Source organism: Simochromis diagramma, unplaced genomic scaffold (genome assembly GCF_900408965.1).
Source record: "Simochromis diagramma unplaced genomic scaffold, fSimDia1.1 OVJJ01000230.1, whole genome shotgun sequence".
Classification (NCBI taxonomy): Eukaryota; Metazoa; Chordata; class Actinopteri; order Cichliformes; family Cichlidae; genus Simochromis; species Simochromis diagramma.
In genome coordinates, this window is record NW_024386903.1 from 21,155 (window position 1) to 43,885 (window position 22,731).

At 42.0% G+C, this 22,731-nt stretch overlaps 2 protein-coding genes across 4 annotated transcripts; both read left to right on the forward strand.

Moving 5' to 3' along the window:
• The first annotated feature begins 4,471 nt into the window (after positions 1-4,471).
• Positions 4,472-9,916, forward strand: LOC120735471 (leukocyte elastase inhibitor-like). 2 transcript variants are annotated; one of them, XM_040034864.1, is made up of 7 exons: positions 4,472-4,503; positions 7,026-7,209; positions 7,742-7,879; positions 7,963-8,080; positions 8,178-8,320; positions 8,454-8,621; positions 9,463-9,916. In XM_040034864.1, exons 1-7 carry the CDS (start codon positions 4,487-4,489, stop codon positions 9,871-9,873), a joined length of 1,179 nt encoding a protein of 392 aa, XP_039890798.1. In that variant the 5' UTR covers positions 4,472-4,486; the 3' UTR covers positions 9,874-9,916. The 2 variants fall into 2 exon arrangements, with proteins under 2 accessions (XP_039890798.1, XP_039890799.1); XM_040034865.1 differs by having other exon boundaries at positions 8,532-8,621.
• LOC120735473 (leukocyte elastase inhibitor-like) lies at positions 7,565-22,438 on the forward strand. 2 transcript variants are annotated; one of them, XM_040034867.1, is made up of 6 exons: positions 7,565-7,696; positions 20,881-21,063; positions 21,147-21,264; positions 21,366-21,508; positions 21,642-21,800; positions 21,970-22,438. In XM_040034867.1, exons 1-6 carry the CDS (start codon positions 7,580-7,582, stop codon positions 22,378-22,380), a joined length of 1,131 nt encoding a protein of 376 aa, XP_039890801.1. In that variant the 5' UTR covers positions 7,565-7,579; the 3' UTR covers positions 22,381-22,438. The 2 variants fall into 2 exon arrangements, with proteins under 2 accessions (XP_039890801.1, XP_039890800.1); XM_040034866.1 differs by lacking the exon at positions 7,565-7,696 and adding an exon at positions 20,083-20,374 and having other exon boundaries at positions 20,926-21,063.
• The last annotated feature ends 293 nt before the right edge of the window (positions 22,439-22,731 follow it).

The window sequence follows — 22,731 nt, forward strand, 5'->3', positions numbered from 1 at the left end:
TTGCAGACTGTTTTTTTTTTTTTTTTACATTTTACATAGTCTGTCAACATTTTTTTAAAATTGGGGTTATACATCAAACACAGCATCACAGACTTTACTGATATCTGATTAACTCCACTGCTTATGCTGTTCAGTATCAACATTTCTCAAATGGTGCTCAGGCCTGCAGGGCTGTAGCACACACTACAGATATACATGACATCATTAGTCACCTGTCCAGTCCAGATTATGTAGATGAAGGAGAAGCCCTGCAAATACAATCCATGAAAATGATGGAGAGCACAGATTTAAACCATGCGGCACAAAGGCCGATGGTTCAGAGAAGGCAGGCAAGAAGATGATTGGACTGCAGTAATGACAGTAACAAGTGACAGTGACAGCCAAGACTGAATACATGTTGATCATGTGGGATTCAGACAGCCAAGCAGGTGAGGCAGACAACATTTAATGGACAGTGAGCAAAGAAAGATGTGCAGCATTTAATCATTAACATGCACAGAAACTCCACATGTGGCTACACAAAGCAAAACCTGTATAGACTTATGAAGTTACACTTTGCAGAAAATCAGCAGGAGAGATTACACAATGGATTTTAATATAAAAGGCTCAATATGGTGGATTGAATGAACTTCCATACAATGACTCATGTGGATATATCATCCTCAGAACCGAGTACAAAAGAATCTTTCCATTGAACTTTTTTTTGTCACCCACCCAAACACATCAGATATCAATGGGAAGCCCAGGGTGGCTTCTATTTAGTAGATCAGGACATAGTAAGATATCTCAAATGAGTCAAAAGACAGACTAAAAACAAATGTCCATTGCACAGGAAATAAATGAATAAGCTGGTTCTCAGGAGGATATGAAAGCAATGCTAAATGTACCTCCCTATCAGGAAACAGTGACACAGTAGTGTGCAAGGATGATGCAAACATATGAATCCTGCCTGTCGCTGAAGCAGTGTCGTGGTTATGAAAGAGCCTCGGGCATCTAGGTCCAGCAAATAAGTCCCTGAGCCCCCTCAGCAGAAATCTGAAATTGCACAACACACATTGACATAATTTTGAAATGAAAAACCTAAAAACCCGAATGCTGATAAACTATTTCAGTGGCAATCATGATAACCACCATGACTGAGGAGGTGGGTGTGATACAAATTTCTTTATTTTATTATGATCAAATGTTTTTGCAATTTCACTTTAGTAATAGTAATATCACTTTTTGTGTCATGTAGTTATATACATATATGATAGCATCACATATGTGTTTTATGCTTTATTACACAAACACAGTTAGGTCATTGTGAGTAAGTTAGAGACATCCAGGCGTTGTGGGGATTAGACAGATAGTGGAACTCCTTCTCCTTTACTCATGGAAGGAGGAGGCTTCAGGAGGTTAATCTTTAGGTGACGGTTAAGTAATAAAAAAGGTCATAACTCTCTCAGGGAGGATAAGCTAAAGGTATAGGCCCATGTGATGTGGCAATGTGTAAGTGTTGTGGAATGTCTTTGTCTGTATGTTTTGTCACTTTGCATACAAGGCACGCACAAGGCAGTGCCCATCTTCAGACGGGCGCTGCCTTGTGCGCTGCCTTTGGCGTTTAACCGGAGTGCTCTCTCTGCTGCAGCATATTATTAAACCAAATCAAAAGAACGTCTTGATGCACGCTCAATCATCCAGGTAAGTAAATCCCAAAAAATTGATTCTGTTCATCTGAACGTAGCGTTTTCAGTGGGAGAAACATTTCATCACTCTTTCAAGTGACTTCCTCAGTCTCAGCTGACTGCAGGTTTCCCCAATCTTATAAACAGTACATTAGCATAATGACTGAAACTAGCACCACTGAATGAACAATGGCCTGGGAGGTCAGTTTCTAGATCATTAGTATGAAAATTCTCATGAACATTGATCAAAAACCACTGATCAAAGCTCATTGATCAAGGACCGCTGATCAATGGCCATGAGTACCATTCACAGACAGTTGGGGAATGGCTGCAAAGGGAAGAACGCTGGTTTAAGCGTGGAGTCAAGGAGACCATTTGGGTGAAAAGGGAAATACCATCTCTGAATCGAGGAGGGGGCCTAAGGGTACATCTTTCACCATCTTACAATGCTGTGATTGCAGCCATTCCCTTTTTGTTACTGTTCGTCTGATTTTAGGTCCGCTCCATAAACACACCAGCGTACCCCATCGTGACACGAGGTTCTAAACACTATCAATCACGGCCATACTGATGAGGGTTAACTCAATGATCCAGCATTGACTGAAGCTCAGGTGCAGCTACCTCCAGCACCGGAACACTTCTGGGTTGAGAGGTCGCTTCGACGACACAAACAAAAACAGCGCACATGGACACAACGGGCAGGTAGGCCACGGAAGACTGCCGGCCCCTGACGGTTCCTCCCAATCATGCCCCTGGAAGTCTCACTGTAGTTTCCCACATGAGAGTTGAAGTCTCTCAGTAAGACAATGCAGTCATTTCACTAAATGCTTCTATATTAACGTGAAGCTGCCGCAACCTGAGTGGGTTGAAAGGAAGCTTGTGGAATGACCAGGCTGAAAATGCGAGCTCGTTAACATACTGGCCTATTGATGCCAGTATTGAGCTGACTTATGTTGAGTGCGGGTTTGCTAGAAAAATATTGCAGTCGTATTTAAGTTGATCACTAATTGGTGCTAAAAGAGTGACTGACCATTGCATTTGCTTTGGCTAAACCGAGCATGGAAATACCTGAAACACCAAGGCCACATAAAGCAAGTTCACAAGAATACACAACTCTGAGAATTTCCAAACTTTTTTTTCTCTAAAAAATCACATCTTAGGGATGACAGTGTTGACATTCATTTAAAACAAATATGCTCTCAATTAAAACACATAATTATATAGCATTGTCAACACACAGGCTCAATGTTTGAATGAATGCAGAGAGTATATAAAGGAAAATGGAAGCAGCCTATAACATGCATTGTGTTTGGCAAGTGATGTACATGTGTATATATCAGTGGCTGTCAATAAAGTTTCTCTCTCTCAGACTGCGTTCAAGTCCAGAAAATGGCAAACGCCTCTGTGTTTATTCCCCCGTAATTATCCTCAGTGCAGTCTAGATAATACACTGGAAAACTTTCCAATGAGTCAAGCAGGAAGGACTATGTATTCCAAATGAGCAACAAGGAGCCGCTGTTATTTTTATGTTCCTCAGGCTGTAGACAGCAACATACAGCACACCACTTTAACATTCTGATAGAAGCTTTATACATACAGCCTTGACATGAGAAGAATCAGCTGCAGATGAAGGAGAGACAGAACTGGTAATCAGTTTGTATATGATAATAGATCCATGTGCACTGAGAGAGGTAAAGGTGCAGCAATATCAGGAGAGGAATTTTGATACAGAGAGCAGGGCATCTCAACAAAATGGAAATTATGATTTTGGTCTTATGATCAATTTCAGTGGGCACTGCACTAAATAGTTGACTCCTCATGGGAGACACAAATATGTAAAAAAAAAAAAAAAAAGTAAAGTCGTTTTTGCCGTTGAAAGAAACGGACTCACATTAATTACCTCAAACTGGCAATAAAGTATTTGCTGGAACTAAGACATGATAAAATATGGACATGGATACAGAGGTCTGAAATGAAAAGCCAGTGCACTGCAATGTCCTTAAACCTGCATTCTTTTTAATGGGCAGCAGTTAGCATTACTTATGGTTGCAAAAAGTTTCACTTCTACAGAATACTGTGAGGCCAAAAAGATAGTCCACAGAGAGGCCGGGCCCTCTCACAAGCTCTCTATCGCCATCTGCTGACACTCTAAAACCTCCATCACTCCTACACTGTATGCAGCTGTGTGTGCCGCTGTTCTTTCATGGAAAGGAGAACTTTTGGCTGTTTTACAGTTATTGAATGATTTTAGTTATTTTTAATATATGACACTTTCATCTGTTAACAGTTAAAGTTGAAAGTTTTAAGAATAACCATCACTTCAATATGCTTCCAATCAGCAATGAAGAAAAAAATTATTTTAGTGATGTTCTTTGTTTGTGTTTGTTTTTTTGTTTTTAGATTTAACATATTCATTGCTCGAAAAACAAACTCACCCTGAAGATCAAGAATGCCCATCATGAAGAAGAAGAAAGCTGGATACCAGAATCAGGAAAGCCTTGAAGGATGTTAGCCGGCTAACAGAGGTACAAGAGGGCATCATGAGATACAGGTCCTGGATGATGTAACAGACGAAGAAACAGTAACACCAGTTAGCAATGAGGAAACATTTCCGGCCAGAACACAGGAGTATTTTATAGAGGAATGTACGTATGTGCATATGTTGTACAAGCAATATGTGAGTTTTTCCTTTTTGGGGTTAAGAGGGTTGGTTTAAAATGCACACACTGCATTGGTGCACGGTCGTGGGGCGTGACTCATGGGTGTGTATTGGGCAATAAATGTTGTTGCACTCACCTGTTCAGCGCACCTGCTGTTTGATGAGCAGAGAGGTAAGGTGAGCATGGGGTAAAACATTCTGTTGACCGCAACTGAATGTGCAGTGTGTTTGATTCTGCGGTGGATATGCAATTTGGCATAATAATTGGTGTGAAAGCTGAGAGTGCCAGTCCTTCTTTCTTTGTGGAGTCTGTGCATTTGTTTTATATTGGGTCCCATGTAGGGGAGACCGGGGATAGTTGTAACATTTTTGACATTTCTGTCTGTAAATTGGAGCTCGTTTAAGGTAGTGGATTCAAAATGTAATGCAAAGTATTTACATGTGTCGGCTATTAAATAGTGCAGCTATTTTCTCTGCAGCACAATTACCCATTGCATGGTATGGCCTCAAACACAAAGAGTGAAATGTTACAATTAACCCCATAGTCTGGGTTAGTTGTAACATATCCTGGGGTGAAATCTAACACAATGAAATAAGGGTACTGACAAAATATTAACATGTAATCTTTGTTTATTCAACACATGAATGCACTTAGAGCCGTGTGTGTGTGACAGAATGCAGAAATCTAGCTTTTGAACATATTCCAACCCCCCAAAAAAGACAAATTATGGAATTTCCTGAAACTGAATATTTCATTAATTTTGGTTGGTCTTCCTTGAGTTTGGCCTCATTGGCTCAGTGGGCATTATAACCTACAACTCTTGCACCAATTTTAAACATAACAATGAAGCTGAAAAAATGTAGTTGTTCACCAGCATCGCAATTCCATTTTACTTTTTATCATGGCTTACCTTGGTGTGGTTTGCAAAGTGCTTCAGAAAGATGACGAAATCTGTTTCTTGCATCCATCCTGATTTATTTCCACTACCAATACTTCCTACTGGTCCATTTCTGACACCGTGGTCTGCATAATGTATGTGTGGGAACACAAACAGTGGAGGAATTGTGTTGCCAATGGCATTAACCACATATACAAAAGCGACCAGTGAACCTCTCTCTGCTGATGTCGTTGCCCCAACTTGTTCAATATAAGTTAAAGTAATAGTGTGGTAAGTTGTAACATCTGCATTATTGTTACAACTAACCCAGACTGTTGCTGTTACAACTGACCCAGACTCCTATAGCCATGAACTAGCTAACATTACAGCCAACAGCTAAAACACTAGCTCTAAAGACCTACACAGAATATATCCCCATAGACATACAAATAACATAATTTAAGTTTGATGAGTTTAACTGTGAAGCAGATAATGCTATTAGAAATTGAAATAAAGTAGAAAAACTTACTTTTTGGCATACAAATTACTTTTTTTCATGTTAAACTGTCTGTGCTTGACAAAATGTGCTGATTTTTCACATGTGATAGCAGAACTGAATTGGGCATGCACAGGATGAGTCACATCATTTGAAACTTAGCCCTGATTGGAGAAATTGGAAGTGTTACAACTGACCCACGTTACAACTATCCCCGGTCTCCCCTACTGATGTGTGGTTTGAATAGTATAATGGTTGAATAAAGAGAACAGTAGCTCAGAAGTGCATTTCCTGCGTTGTTGTTGCGTGTCGTCAGTATCCCCATGTTTAGCCTTCCGCGGCCGTTGGTTTGGAGAAGCCGTAATATGTGTGGTTAATAATCAGATCGGAGAGGAGGCACTTTGTTCTGTGAGTTCAACTTACAGTCCGAGATTGGAGCCAGACTGTAAAATGTGCTATTTCGAACAGGCTCCATGTCTCGTAGGAACTAAATGAATAACCAATGAGCTGCACTACAGGAACTTCATTCTCTGAAACATTCCCATCAGCCGTTCCCGTCAGAGGCGATCGATCGAGTTCAGGTTTACACACGAGATCTAGTCATGCTGTTCTCTGTAAAATAAGCCATCACCAGAAGAGGATTCCACTGGAAACAGAAAGAAGTGGGGACGAGTTTTCTTACAGAATTCTGAGATTAAAGTCCCCACTTTTTTCTTCTTGTTTTTAAAGCCCTGATCGTCTTCCGTAGGACCGCATTTCTTTATTCCAGAATCAGAATCAGAATCAGAATCAGAATGGGGTTTATTGCCAAATGTTGAGCAGGTTTACAACATTAGGAAATTGCTGCGGTGCTTCAGTGCAAACATGGTGTCATAAATAACACTTAAATAGACATGGAAAAAATAAAAGTAGGGATAAGAATTAAAAGTGCTACGTGGAAAGATATGTGCATGAGATATACATGAGATATATACATGAGAGTAAGAATTAAGAGTGCTACGTTCCACCAACCTTATTTACACGCTTTCCTCATTCCTGTGCTCATCCTCGTTTTATGTGTCTACGAGTTTCACTTATCGTTCTCTTCTCATCTTTGAGTTTGGTCACAGAAATCAGCTTTGTGAAAACAGCTCAGGTTGTTAAAATAAATGCACAGCTGGCAGATGATTGGGGTGATTTTCTACATTCTCCCAGCAGTGCTGGTGTTACTTCCTGAAGTGTGTTGTGTTTTGTTTTTTCCCCCTCATTGCTTTAATATAAAGTCTTCTGTTGTGTTTCCGATATGTAATGTTGTTGCAGTTTAAACGGTTGTTTGCATGTTACAGGAAAACACCATCAGCCATGTCCGCCGTCAGCAACTCAAACACAGCCTTTGCCTTGGAGCTGTTCCGCACTCTGAGCCAGACAAACCCTGCTGGAAACATCTTTGTCTCTCCTCTGAGCATCGGCGCAGCCCTGGCCACGGTCTACGAGGGAGCCAAAGGAGACACTGCAGCTCAGATTACTCAGGTCAGCTCACTGTCACTTGTTCCCTGCACCACACCATCAGTTAATCAGCCAGCATGCCTGTGAAACTTTAAATGTCTTGTCAGATGTGGCTGACTGCTTTTTGTTCTGTTTTTTTGTTTTTTTTTTTGCTTTTTATATATATTTATATTTTCAGAAAAAAATCACACCTTGTAAGACCAGTGCTGTCTTATAAACTTTCTTTTCAGTAGGTTTATGATTGGACAGAATTCAACTTTTGGGGTTTTGTTATGTGTTTGAAAAGGTTTGTTTATGTGGCCAAAACACTGATGTTCCCAGTCTGACATCAGCAATTTGTGTTTATAAATGGCATCAGTCCATAAAACCTACAAACAGTGTAGTGAGTGAGAGCATGATGTTCAGTGAGACTGACAGTATGTTAAAGGTTATTATTAAACCTGATGCTGAAAGAATAAAGTTGTCCAGTTTCTGCCTTTGGACCATAAATTGTTACATTAGGGTCACTCAGGCTCAGTGTCACATCCTTTCAGTCTTTGTCTTCAATGCCACACAGGCCCTCTCATTCAGCTCAGGTGAAGGCGTCCATGCAAACTTCCAGAAACTGAATGCTGAAATCAACTCACCGTCTGCATCCTACATCCTGAAACTAGCCAACCGTCTTTATGGAGAAAACATTGCCCACTTCCTCCCAGTGAGTGTCCACATCAATGATTCTCTTCATAAAGTTCTTCATTACAAAGACTGGATTAATAAACAGATGTCTGCTCTCTGCAGGATTTCATTGACGTCACACATAGGAACTACCTGGCAGACCCGATAACTGTGGACTTCATCGGAGCTCCAGAGGCGTGCAGAGCAGCGATCAACAGCTGGGTGGAGCAGCAGACAGAAAGTGAGACTGTGCATCTTCCACAGCCTGAACAGCAGGGAATCATTTTAGCATCCTGTGGATTGTAATGAAATATTGTTGTTTCTGTATTTCCTGTCAGATAAGATAAAAGACCTTCTGAAGCCAGGAACAGTCAACAAAGATACCAGACTGGTTCTGGTCAATGCTGTCTACTTCAAGGGCAACTGGAGGAACAGATTTGATGAGGCAAACACCAAAGAGATGCCCTTTGAAATCAGACAGGTAGAAATTTAACTGAAGGATACAAAATCTGAATCAAAAGTCTGAATACAGGAAACTGTAAAATGTTTAAGGTAAACACCATCAGAAGCTTTATAATAACGTGATCTGGTCGCCTGGATTTCCTGTGTGTCAGAATGAGACCGTACCAGTCCAGATGATGTACCAGAAGAAGAAGCTTCCCTACAACTACATTTCTGACCATGATTTGCAGATCCTGGAGCTGCCCTATGTGGGTGAGGAGCTCAGCATGTTCATTCTGCTGCCTAAGGAGTCCTCAGACGGCCCAGGCCCTCTGCTGAAGGTACACAGCCTAGAAACAAGTTCCTGTGAGGAAAAGCCACGAAAACCTCTTCTTGTACCATCCCTGATTGAATGATGGTCTCTTATACTGATGCTTCACAGAATTTTTATTAGAGGTGTGGTTCACTGAAACATTTGGTAAAGACTCTGTCAAAAACCCAACATATTAATACCATAAAATTAAAATATTAAGGAAACACTCATTTCTCCTGTACACTAACTATAACATGAACTTCAAATTTACACTTTATATCATCAATCTTATGCATATTTTTCACCTCTCAATCCTACATAATCAAAGGGTGGTAAGTCCTTTCACTAGAAACTAAAATTCTCTTATGACATTGCTTCAGTTCAACCGCTTTGCTCTTACTTTAATAGCTTACAAAAACTCTAAACAACATCTTGATTGCACATAACCTATTACATTAAAGGTAACATTAACAAAACTCGTGCCACTGTCAGCCGGGTATTAATTAATACAGACAAAATGATGATCTGTCTTCGTAAGGCCATATTGTAAAACCCACGTTATTAACAAACCTTCATCTTGTGTTTTGCGCTAGTTTCCTGTTTCAAAATAAAACCAAAGTAGTTCCAAAACAATTCAATTCAGTAAAACTTTATTGATCCTGAAGGTTGACACCGAAGGAAATTGGCCTATATAAATATACATGTCAACATTACCAAATTATGTCTAGCCAAATTAGGTCATTTACACAAATGCTTCGCTTCTGTTTACTTAAATTTGATCATTTAACAGACTGCTTCTGATTTCATGGATAAAATGAATTTAAATATGAGCAAAAGAAATATGACAAAATGTATTAACTGTGTTCCAGCTGGAGAAGGAGCTAACACAGGAGAGGCTGAATGAATGGACCGACAGGAAAAACATGGAAGTTGATTCAGAAGTTGTCCTTCACCTGCCAAAGTTCAAGCTGGAGGAAGACTACGAGCTGAATGATCCTCTGGCTAAACTAGGTATGAAGAACGTGTTCTGTGCAGGAAGGGCTGACCTGTCTGGCATGAACGGTGAACCTGGGCTCTTCCTGTCTACGATGGCCCACAAGGTCTTTGCAGAGGTGAACGAGGAGGGCACAGAGGCCGCTGCAGCCACAGGTGCTGTGATCAAGCTGGAGAGTTTTATACCGGACACACACTTCACAGCAGATCACCCCTTCCTCTTCTTCATCAGATATAATGAGACCAAGTCCATCCTGTTCTTTGGCAGATTCTCATCTCCTGAGTAGACAGAAGCAGCAGAGGAAGATGATGTTGCAATATAAATGAAAATTAAAAAAATCTCTGACATGAAGTAAATGGAGTGTTGTGATGTTTTGCTAATTATAAAACTTTATTTTTCATTTTAAAAAAATGGGGGTGGGGTGTTGGGGTTTTGTTTGTTTCAAATAGATGGTATTTGTACAAGCACGAGATCTAGCAGCTTTGAGAACATGGATACTGTGTTGTGCAGCTATTATGAGTAGCCAGATTCCAATATCAGACAAATCTCGCAGCTGCTCTCATCACATGTTTACAGACTGTTGTTAAAAGAAGAGGGAATGCTACAAAGTGGCAAACACGACTCTGTGCCAACTTTGAGACATGTTGCCATCATATTTAAAAGGCCCTTTTTGCTTAAAATTAAATCAATTTTTCTCAGTTAACACATCTCGTATGTTTTTCGTTTCACTAAGAATAAAATATGGTGACCTCATTGCAGTTGTTGACACTTTACATAGTCGCTCAAGATTTATTTATTTTTGAACTTGCCATTCTAAATTAACCACAGGTTTTGACACCATTTCTCTTGATCTGTTTCACAACAGAGCCCCACAGACTTCACTGATATCTCATTAACTGAACTGCTTATGCTTTTCAGTATCAACTTTTCTCAAATGATACTCAGGCCTGCATGGACGCAGGTATAAATGACATAAGTTACCTGTGATGGGACCTGATCGGTCCTTAAAGACACGCTTTGAAAGGCAATGATGCATTTTCAAATGCCATCAACTTATCTCTTTTGCCTCATATGCTTCTAAAACATCTTATAGTTCACATGACACAATGTTTTCAAAACTGAAATGCTACCACTGACAAGTTTAATGTTGAAACTTTGTAAATTGAATGTTATATATGAGTCATTGTATGAAATATGTATGTATAATAATTCCCCTCCGTGGATCGCTACCATATTGATGGAGGAGTTTGTGTGTCTCAAGGACCCCAGGGGCTATGTTGTGGGGGGCTTTTGCCCATGGCAAATTGATCCTAGGTGACGGCCCAGACAAAGAGCAGTTCAAAAGCCCCTATCAGTAGAGGATCCAGGGAACATTTCACCCTGCCTGGGATAGGGTTACTGGGGCCCTGCCCTGGAGCCAGGTCCAGGTGGGGTGTCCGAGAGCAAGCACCTCGAGGCCAGGCCTTAGTCCAAAAAAAGGGACATGGGCCTACCTGTAGGGAAGTCCCTGTTGTCTGCGGCTATATACCAAATGATAGGTCAGAGTACTGGGCCTTCTTGGACTCGGTCATCTTACTGGGAGACTTCAAAGCTCATGTGGGCACGGATAGTGATAACTGGAGAGGCGCGATTGGGAGGAACGGCCTGCCAGATCTGAACTGGAGTGATGTTCAAACATGGTGTTAGTTATGAACAAACTGTGGTTTGCACAGAAGGGTGTCCATAAGTGCACGCGGCACCAGGACACCCCAGGCTGCAGGTCAGTTTTGTAATTGTATCATCAGATCTGCGGCCGCATGTTCTGGACACTTGGGCAAACTCAGGTGTTGAGCTGTCAAATGATCACCACCAGGCTTTGAGCTGAATCAGGTGGTGGGGGAGGATGCTGGACAAACCTGGAGTGCCTAAACGTAAAGTAAGGGTGTGCTGGGAATGCCTGGCAGAGACCCCCATCTGCAAGATCTTCTGCTCCCACCTCCGGCAGAGCTCTAACAGCATTCCAAGGGAGACTGGGGTCATTCTGTCTGAATGAACCATGTTCAGCATCTCCATTGCTGAAGCTGCTTCAACCCCTGAACCAGATGGTGGACACCGGAGGTGAAGGGAACCATCGGGCTCTAGAAGAAGTCCTATTGAGCTTAGTCAGCCTGTGGTACTTCGACGGCAGCTGATGGGTACCTTCAGGCCAAGCGGAACACAGCTCGGACAGTGGCTGAAGCAAAAACTCTAGTGTGGGAGCAGTTCGGAAAGGCCATGGAAGAAGACTTTCAGTTTGCCTCGAACAGATTCTGTCAAATCGTCAGGCAACTCGGGGGGTATTACCTGCCTTGTGTATCGTGCAGGTGAAGTGCTGCTCATTTCAGCTAAGGATATTGTTGAGCAGTGGAAGGAATACTTCTAGGACCTCCTTAATCCCACTGGCACGTCTTCTGTAGAGGAAGCAGAGTCTGGGGTTGAGGAGGATGACTCGTCCATCACCAGGGGTGAGGTCATTTTAATAAACATCTCCTTGGTGGCAGGCCCCCTGGGGTGGATGAGGGTTGCCCCGAGTTCCTGAAGGCTCTGGATGTTGTAGGGCTGTCTTGGTTGACACGCCTCTACGATGCTGTGTGGAGATCAGGGGCAGTACCCCTGGATTGGCAGACCGAATAAGGGAGTGGGAGATTGACGAGACACCGACAGGTCAGCAGATCTTCCTTGACCTCCAAGTACTTACTAACATGGATGTGTAAATAAAAGAGTTTAAAACTAATTGATTGTGTTTGCTGTGTTTGCTAACAGCTGCATGACTCTCACATTTACTAAATACACAAACCAAATAAAGTGTTATCAAAAAATAAATAAATAAATAAATAAAAAAAAAATGGGGTGAGATTTCCCCTATGGAGGTGCGGGAAGATCTGATCGCCTGTTGGCGATTAGTTGAGTTTTAATTTTTTATTATTTTATTTTGACCTGAGCACTTGTGGCCATTTCCCTTGATAAGTGCATCAAAACAGGGATTATACGTCTGCATCCTCTCTATATATGCTATCATGCGGGATGTTTACCAGGCCTTGACATACAATGGAAGGCAGAGGAGAAGCACATATGTAACACTAGGAGATCATAAGGAGAATAAGGGTCCAGTCGGCCGCTCGGACCGTGCACCTGAGCTCCAAATGGAGATAACTGAGCCATAATTTCTTAATACCTAACCAGCCTGTGCTAGGGGTCTGTTATGCTGGACCCCTCCTGATTTTGATCTGAAATAAAGTGTGAAATGAACTTTAATAGAGAATGTGTTTCGTTGATCTTTGACCTTGCCACATATATTATAGATACTGTGTATCTTATATGGTGACATTATTGAATGGACATGATTTACTATGTTAAGCCCATTGAAGCAGGGCAATCAGGTCCTGAAAACCTGACCTGGGCATAAGGCCCTGACCTTAACCTTGAGAGGGTTTTGTGGCGCACATGTCCCAGTAGCCAGCTCTCAATGAAGCGTGAAGCAGCGTGATACCGGACTCTAGCAAAATTAACAATTTGCAGCCCTTGGAATGCGGAGCGAGGTACATGTTTTAAGTTGTATTTCTTTGCTTAATTGATATTTTGTTGCATTTTCTGCTTTATTTGAGTTCATATTTGTAATAAGCGTCTAAGAAAATGTATTTTGTGTTTCTGTTTAGTTTACACGGTGCATTGGTGCACCTCAGCACTGTTAGAATCTGAATGAATCTCAAAGTAAAAATTACTGCAACCGTCGAGGCTCTCTCTATTTCTTCCTTGGTCCGAGGGACTGCTACAACCAGTTCACTTTCTTCTCGGTTAGTGTCCATCCTTCAGCTGTCTTTATGGTCGAGCAGAAGGGTTAGTGTGTAGGCTCATATATATTACACATTTGATGTCCACTCCAGGGACTGCTCACAGTCCCCTCTGCCAACACCTCGGGGTCGCCTGTCTTTTCAGATTGTTGCGGTCATAGGTGCGTGTTCAGAATGAAGTGATGCCACAAGGTTTGATGAAATGCCAAGTCTGGTATTATGGCCGATGCCACTCGGGCTCCATGGTGCTGGGTAGTGATCACAAGGCCTGCTAGAGGATGTCGAGTCTTGATTGTTTTGTCGGAGACATTCACACCAGTAACCTTGTGGACGGCTCTTATAGTGCTCATCGTGTTCCTCCTCGCACAAAGAAACAGATATTGTCCCTGCTGATGGGTTACGGACCCCCCCAGGGGGGTTATGGCTGTGCTGGGCGACACGGCAAACCTGGCCGTGGCTGGGCTGGCTGTGAAACCAGGTATCTCCTCATGCTATTGCTTTGGGAGTTGTCTCGTCGTTGCCCCTCTAGTGCACCTGTTGTTAATTTCATTTACACCAAAGCAGCTGAACTGAACTCATTAACATTGCTCTCTGTAATTTGCCTCAGCTGATAAGTTTCCCTTCATGTGTCTATATGCAGTCGCCTGTCTTTGACTGTGTACGCTCTTAGTGTTGGTGCACATCAGGACAAACATCATCGCCTCTGTATGTGATCCTGGAGCACTCAGCTACAATGTAACATTTATATTTGTTACTCCCCCTGACACTCTCTCACGGTCTCTCCCTCCACCCCCTCACGATCTCTCCCTCCACCCCCTCGCTCTCTCTCCCCCTGTCTGTGGCCAAACGTATAGAGAATGAGAAGTGTTGTTTGTTTATTTACAAAGTTTGATGTTTCAGTGATAGTTGTATATCATATTATATCACTTCAAACAGAGGTGATCCAGTAATGCTGCACTAATGAATTAGACTAACTATTCACTTTAGCTAAAGTTATTAAGTTAGCTAAAGCGTTGGGATGCTGTGTAAGACATAAATAAAGCTAAAACACAAAGGTTTGGCACCGTTTTGCATGTTTCCCTACTGTAGGGGTCTCTACAAGCATACAGGGCTCTGAGAGGGTACAAGATGACAACTTTGGAATTCTACTAGAAACAGTCGATCATATTTGTTTGTCAAAGCTGAATGCAGGGCAAACTAGGCTAAATTAGCATTTTTAGCTAACAGCTACAATAAGCATAAAAGTTACTGTATGGCTATCATTTGTTAACATGACGCTTGTTCTTATAAATGTAATACATTTATTACCAACCTGAGAGTTTATCCGCTGGTCATTCGACATGACGAATGACTTCTGAAGTCTTAATTTAGCTCAAGATGCTGTAGATTACCTTCAGTAACACTTTTGGTCCGCTAGTAAACCGTATTTCTATTAATCTGCGCTTGAACCGGAACCGGATGTAAGTTCCAAAAAGCCTGACTTGTAGAACTGAGACTGAATGGTGAGAAGTGAAACTGAAATTATTCGAGAGCTGAATTTTTAAAGGATAAAATGCAGTTTCAAAGCAAATGAATTCACTTTCAAAATATAAAATTCAATTTCAATTTAGTGATGATCATTTTCAAACCATAAATTCAATTTCAAATTAGACTAATTCAAATTCAGTTTTCAAAAGCATTTATTCAATTCAGATTCAATCTGAGCAATTCAAATTTAACTTATTCAAATTCAGTTTCTGATGGCACAGATTTCTGCCCATAAGTTTGACAGTAATTATCTATGTGGGAAATATTCATGTTAATTCATATTTGTTCTTGATTTAAGATATTCTGTAGAAACAAACTGTACACGACCCACAGTGGACTCCCAGGTTTAAAGTAATGTCTTTTAGTCAACATCAACACACCGACTGGTGCTTCTTTTCATATTTATCGTGTTTCTCTCTCTATAGAAAACCACCAAAAGAAAGATGCCAGCGGAGGAGAGCGAGGTGGATTCAAGTCCTGACAAGAAAAAAAGAACTGTTGGTTTCCTCTTCAGAGTGTACCAGTTTTTGTCAGTGTATCTCTAAATAGAGTAACTGAAGCAGAGGTTATGAATGAAAACTACATGACAACATTTGGGTTAAAAGATTGACAGCCTGCTGAATTTGACTTTGCAGAGGTAAACAGACCGAAGGGCAGACCCAAAAAGGTGCCCAGGACTGACGCCAAATCCGAGGTATCACCTGGACAAACCAGGAGACCAAGAGGCAGGCCAAGGAAGAATGTGCCCACAAATGACCCCTCAAAAAACAGAATTTAAATAAAACTGCATGAGCAGAGAGGTGTGTGTGTGTTTGTGACTGCTGTCAGTTCACTGGCCTTCATCCTCCTGATGAGGTGTGTGTGGTCCAGCCGCTCTGTGGGCCACACTGGTGCTGCTGCCAGTGTTAAAAACAAGTGTCCACTTCTCGTTTCACTCTCGGTGAACTCCACCCGGTTTCCTTCCATGTTCCGGCCCACTTGTCAACCAGTCAGCATTCAGCTGATGCACAGCATCATCCACATCCCAGTTTCACTTTCAGTTTTTACTTGTCATATGCAAGTTAGCACAGGGTCAACATTGCAATGAAATGTATTTGACAAGCTAGAAGCAGAAGTGGGTAGTAACGAGTTACATTTACTTGAGTACATTTTTGAAAAAAAATGTACTTTTAAAGTACCTTTTTTGCATGATACTTTTTACTTTTACTTGAGTACATTTGTGAAGAAGAAACGGTACTTTTACTCCGCTACATTTGCAAAATTTGACTCGTTAATTTTTAAAAGATAATTAGATTAACAGCAATCTGAAAAGACAGGCGAACCCGAGGTGGTGGCAGAGGGGACTGTGAGCAGTCCCTGGAGTGGACATCAAATGTGTAATATACAGTGGGGCAAAAAAGTATTTAGTCAGCCACCGATTGTGCAAGTTCCCCCACTTAAAATGATGACAGAGGTCAGTAATTTGCACCAGAGGTACACTTCAACTGTGAGAGACAGAATGTGGGGAAAAAAAATCCATGAATCCACATGGTAGGATTTGTAAAGAATTAATTCGTAAATCAGGGTGGAAAATAAGTATTTGGTCAATAACAAAAATAGTCCATTCTCCCTGCAGCGCGGACTACACTGCCCATGATGCTACATTCTTTAGAGCTATGCTTGTAGCATTCTGCTTGTTAGCTTAGCACAACAACAACAACAACAAAAAGGCGCTCTCTCATCCAGGAAACACAAAGTCGCAGAGAGAGAGAGCGTCGCCCTGTAACCATGGCAACCGTAACGCTGCCCCCTGGAACAACAGAACGTAGCTGTCAAACAAAACCCAAACAGTCCTGACCCGCGACAAAATGAAACAGGAAAGTACCGCAGTGTAATCCATTTATTTCAACAAAGTAACTGTATTCTGAATACCACCTTTTTAAACGGTAACTGTAACGGAATACAGTTACTTATATTTTGTATTTTAAATACGTAACGGCGGTACATGTATTCCGTTACTCCCCAACACTGCCTGTCGTTCCTGGAACCATCTCCTCTTATGTTAAGCTCGCTGCATAGGGTGAATAGCCATACATTCACCTGAGGGCAGCAGACCTATTGTAGATTCACTCTTCCCAGTCTTGAAACAAGTAGGAGCGCTGACCTTGGTGGGAGGCACCGCTGCTCCACTGGCAGAGGTGAACTCCAGCTCGCCGTCCTCTTTAGCACCGATGGTCTTCAGTCCAGCCTGCAGGATAGAGCGCAGCTTGTCGTAGGGTGGTTTGGCTGTGTAGCCCAGAGATTTCACCTCCTCCATGAACCGCTGTATCTCATCTGCAACACAATGAGAAGCCCGTTCATCAGCGCCCTCACACCTTGCTCGTTTGAAACCATCAGGTCATCCATGTTAGTTCTTTTTATCAAACACTTCATAAACAAAGACGTAACTTAAACACAAGCTTTCCCCCCACACTGTTGTCACCATAGTGTGTTGCATTCAGATGTCAACGTCAGGCTAAATGTTGTGTGGTGGGACTTTCTTCAGACTTGGCACACAAATACACACACACACAGACACGCACACAGATGGAGCCGTAAACAACAGTTTGCTCGTGCTCAGCACAGCAGAAGGACAGAGGTGCGACGTCTCCTCTGTCTGAACCGACACGCTGCCTTCCTGTCAAAGCACCAACATTAAAAGGCAACTTTTAGCACAGTCGGGCAACAATGTTGCCATTTACTGCCGCAGCTTGTGGCCTGTACTTCTATCCCAGTGAGAGGTCAGGTGGTCACTGCTCAAATTCAGGAGTTACATCATGTTAGAAACACATGAGAGCAGCCAGGAACGGACGAAATGAATCAATTCACATGTGAGCACATTAGAAGGATTTTATTATCAGTAACTTGATTCATTACGTTCAGTTTCAGAACATTTGTCATTTTTAGAGGAGAATGTAGCCAGGCTGAGCACCAGAGAGCACAGAGGTGAGTCTGACCAGAAACAAAGTTTCACTTCCTCCACATAGATCTTAATAAACTAGAGCGAACGGGGAGACGCGCTGCTATAAACGAAGAGGCAGCGTGGGATTTCTAACAAGAAAAAGAGTCATAGTAAATGACTATTTTACAGTCTATCCAGTGTCATTGCGACAAATCTTACTGGACTGTGTAAACAAATTACTTCATTGTTGGTATTTTCAGGCAAACAAAGGATTTTCGATCGGAAGCACAGGTGCAGGAAATCTGCTGATGACGTTGGCTTTTCCGTAAAGCGGTGTCAGATTACACACACAGTTTCAGCAGCTCATTTTAAAAGCTCTACCTGAGCAGAAACAATCATTCCAGGATGAGCAGGAGAATGCTTCTGACCCACAATCATTAACACAACTGAAAATACACTTCTGTGTCTTTTTGGGAAAACCCATTTCCTCCCCTGTGCATCACTAACTCTGAGGATGAAACCACTTGTTATTCGACCCTCATCATCAGTTATTTTCAGTTTGCGAACAACGTTCATCCTCAGGATGTTGGTCATTCCCCGTGATGTAGTTGCTGTCTACAACAGCAACTACACCAGGAGCAAACAAGACTGGGGCAACAGAATTAGCCACCCATATAGGATGTTTCCACACAGTGGAATTCAACACTGGATATGGCTTCTCATCCACTAAAGAATCAAGAGGCTGTTTTTGCTGCTTTAGACAAACAAAAGCACAAGCTAGTCATTTTAACTCGATCAGAGCTGGGAAAACTCCAAAAGCTGCTGAATGTTCTTGAGCCATGCAGGTAAATAAAACAATTTTTAACTTATTGTTACTGTTTCTTCAAAACATCTGTAGTTGACAGTTATTGTGTAGAATAATAACTGCTTTCTTGAACTGTCTACTACGGGTTTGTGACCGAGCTTTTGGAGGTGAGAGACATGTCTCATGTTCAGTGGTTTTACCTGCTTTCTGCCACCTGCATCACACCATGGAGGTCTCCAATGATGACTAAAGTTTAAGACTGCCTTTACGAAGGACCTATCCCAACATGTAGCTACACTCAACCGTCAGCGGCTCAAGATAGCTACTGTGCTTGACCCACGCTTTAAGGATTTAAAGTGTCTTGCAAGGGGAAAGCGAGAAGAGGTTTGGAGCAGCCTAGAGGCCCTGCTGCAGGAACAGTATAAAAATGCCACCACAAAGGAGCCAGCAAAGACAAAGAGCCTCCTCCTCTCTTCATTGTCTTCAGATTCTGATTCTGATCAGGAAGCCCTGTGTAACAGGGCCCTGAGTTTGTACAGAGCAGAATCCACCAACAGTGAGACAGACTGCCGGCTGCAGTGGTGGTCCTGTCGAGCAGGGACACACCCACAGCTGTCTGTCCTGGCCCGCAAGTATCTCATTAGTCCTGCCATTTCTGTCTAATGTGAGAGACTTTTCTCACTTGCAGGTCACATAGTAACAAAAAAGAGCGCTGTCTTGAGCTTTGAAAATGTAAACAGGCTCGTTTGTGTAAGTAACTGAAAGAGACAGACGGTAAATAAGCATGGAGGTATTGTGAGTCCAATGGGTTTGTTATTTTTTGCACTAAAATGTTTGATGATCACACTGTTTTATCCTAATGTACAAATTAATTTTTGCTAAGGTTTTATTATTTAATGACAGCCAATGTGAAAACAGCTCCGGTTGTTAAAATAAATGCAAAGCTTTGATTTTCTTTATTCTTCCCGCAGTAGCGATGTTACTTCCGGAAAGTTTCTGTTTTAAGTGCACTCATAGATCGATCATAGACTCACAGATCAATAGGCAGCATCAGTCTCGTTTAGGTTGCAGTGTCTCCACAGTGTACGCATCCGCCTATCATAGCGAAAGATCCCCGGCTCGAGGTAAGACATATTCCCTTGGATTTGCGTCAGAAATGAAATTTACAAAATAATAATAATAATAATTATTATTATTATTATAATAATAATACTAACAATAATAATTAAAAGCTAAAATTTAAAAATAATACTAATAATACTTAAAAAAAAATCTATCAAGTCGAACAAGCGAAGCTACCCGATGTGGCGATCACTTCTGAACAGAAGTAGCTTGGAGTCTCGTATAAGTGAGCAGTCACTGCTGACAAACGGGCTACACTGTGTGCGGAGTCTTAGCTTCAGTGGGTGGGGCAGCTCCGGCAGTGGCGTCTGTTTGTGTGCGCGATCCTAAAAAAATCACTTTTTCTCGATGCTTTAATATAAAGTCTCTTGTTGTGTTTCCGGTATGTAATGTTTTAGCAGTTTAAACGGTTGTTTGCAGGAAAACACCATCAGCCATGTCCGCCGTCAGCAACTCAAACACAGCCTTTGCCTTGGAGCTGTTCCGCACTCTGAGCCAGGCAAACTCTGTCGGGAACATCTTTGTCTCTCCTCTGAGCATCAGCTCAGCCCTGGCCATGGTCTACCTGGGAGCTAAAGGAGACACTGCAGCTCAGATGGCTCAGGTCAGCTCACTGTCACTTGTTCCCTGCACCAGCTGTCAGTTGATCGGCGAGCATGATTGTGCAACTTCAAGCCCTCGTTACAGTTTAAAAGCAGTCAGATGTGGCTGTCTGTGTTTTTCTATACAGAAGAAATAATTTTATTTTGTTGTTTTGATTTGTGTTTAGATATATATATATGAACTTTTTTGCTACAAGAGTGCTGGCTGGCTGAATAGTAAACTAACTAATAAACTAATAATTCTTGTCCTCGGTAGATTTATAAATAAATAAATTTTGGGGTTTCATTTAACATCTTTGAAAAGCTTAATTTTCTTGTATCCAAAACACTGAACCCCAAGATGTTTCCAGTGGGACGTCAGAAATTTGTGTCTACCATATGAGGATGGAGTGTGTTATATAAATGGCATGAAAGTCCATAAAACCCACAAACAGTATAGTTACTGAGAGCATGATGCTGACAGTCAGTTAATGGTTATTATTAAACATGATGCTGAAATGGCAGACAGGCTCAGTGTCACATCCTTTCAGTCTTTGTCTTCAATGCCACACAGGCCCTCTCATTCAGCTCAGGTGAAGGCGTCCATGCAGACTTCCAGAAACTGAACGCTGACATCAACTCACCATCTGCATCCTACATCCTGAAACTAGCCAACCGTCTTTATGGAGAAAACACTGCCCACTTCCTCCCAGTGAGTGTCCACATCAATGATTCTCTTCATAAAGTTCTTCATTACAAAGACTGGATTAATAAACAGATGTCTGCTCTCTGCAGGACTTCCTTGACGCCACACAGAAGTACTACCAGGCAGACCTGAAGACTGTGGACTTCATCGGAGCTCCAGAGGCGTGCAGAGCAGAGATCAACAGCTGGGTCGAGCAGCAGACAGAAAGTGAGAATGTGCATCTTCCACAGCCTGAACAGCAGGGAATCATTTTAGCATCCTCTGTGGATTATAATGAAATATTGTTGTGTTTCGGTATTTCCTTTCAGATAAGATAAAAGACCTTCTGAAGCCAGAAACAGTCGAAACAGATACTAGACTGGTTCTGGTCAATGCTGTCTACTTCAAGGGCAACTGGAAGAACCCATTTAAAGAGGCAAACACCAAAGAGATGCCCTTTAAAATCAAACAGGTAGAAATTTAACTGAAGGTTACAAAATCTGGACATAAAGTCTGAATACAGGAAACTGTAAAATGTTTAAGGTAAACACCATCAGAAGCTTTATGATAACATGATCTGGTCGCCTGGATTTCCTGTGTGTCAGAATGAGACCGTACCAGTCCAGATGATGTACCAGGAGAAGAAGCTTCCCTACAACTACATTGCTGACCATGATTTGCAGATCCTGGAGCTGCCCTATGTGGGTGAGGAGCTCAGCATGTTCATTCTGCTGCCTAAGGAGTCCTCAGGCCCTCTGCTGAAGGTACACAGCCTAGAAACAAGTTCCTGTAAAGAAAAGACACAAAAACCCTTCTGCTTCACTTCAGTTTACTTAAATTTGATCATTTAACAGACCGCTTCTGATTTCGTGTATAAAATGAATTTAAATATGAGCAAAAGAAATATGACAAAATGTATTAACTGTATTCCAGCTGGAGAAGGAGCTAACACAGGAGAGGCTGAATGAATGGACCGACAGGAAAAACATGAGCACCCGTTCAGAGGTTGTCCTTCACCTGCCAAAGTTCAAGCTGGAGGAAGACTACAAGCTGAATGATCCTCTGGCTAAACTGGGTATGAAGGACGTGTTCTGTGCAGGAAGGGCTGACCTGTCTGGCATGAACGGTGATGGGGGGCTCTTCCTGTCTACGGTGGCCCACAAGGCCTTTGTGGAGGTTAATGAGGAGGGCACAGAGGCCGCTGCAGCCACAGGTGTTGTGTCCATGATTCTTTGTGGTGGATGGACCCAATACTTCACAGCAGATCACCCCTTCCTCTTCTTCATCAGACACAACGAGACCAAGTCCATCCTGTTCTTTGGCAGATTCTCATCTCCTCAGTAGACAGAAGCAGCAGAGGAAGATGATGTTGCAATTCAAATAAATACATCTATGAAATAAAGTAAATGGAGTTTTGTGTTGTGATGTTTTGCTATTTATAAAACTGTATTTTTCTCTGGAACATTTTATTACTTAATCAGACACACACGTGTCTCTTTTATTAAAAACAAAATGTTCTTTTACAAAATAGATGGTACTTGTATAAAATCACAAGTTCCACCAGCTTTAGAGAACATAGATACTGTGTCCTCCAGACTAAAGAGGAAACTCCAACTTATTATCAAGAGTCTGCAGCTCTGATGGTATGATGGTGCATCTATGAACTGGCAGTATGCTCTGGAAGGGCCCCAGCAA

Excerpts from the sequence above, each read along its gene's own strand:
- LOC120735471 (XM_040034864.1), top strand. Across the intron at positions 7,210-7,741 it reads CTGCAGCTCAGATTACTCAG|GCCCTCTCATTCAGCTCAGG; the intron begins GTCAGCTCACTG and ends AATGCCACACAG. Across the intron at positions 8,622-9,462 it reads GCCCAGGCCCTCTGCTGAAG|CTGGAGAAGGAGCTAACACA; the intron begins GTACACAGCCTA and ends ACTGTGTTCCAG.
- LOC120735473 (XM_040034866.1), top strand. The coding sequence starts at position 20,207 with ATGTCCGCCGTCAGCAACTCAAACACAGCCTTTGCCTTGGAGCTGTTC. Across the intron at positions 20,375-20,925 it reads CTGCAGCTCAGATGGCTCAG|GCCCTCTCATTCAGCTCAGG; the intron begins GTCAGCTCACTG and ends AATGCCACACAG. Across the intron at positions 21,801-21,969 it reads CCTCAGGCCCTCTGCTGAAG|CTGGAGAAGGAGCTAACACA; the intron begins GTACACAGCCTA and ends ACTGTATTCCAG.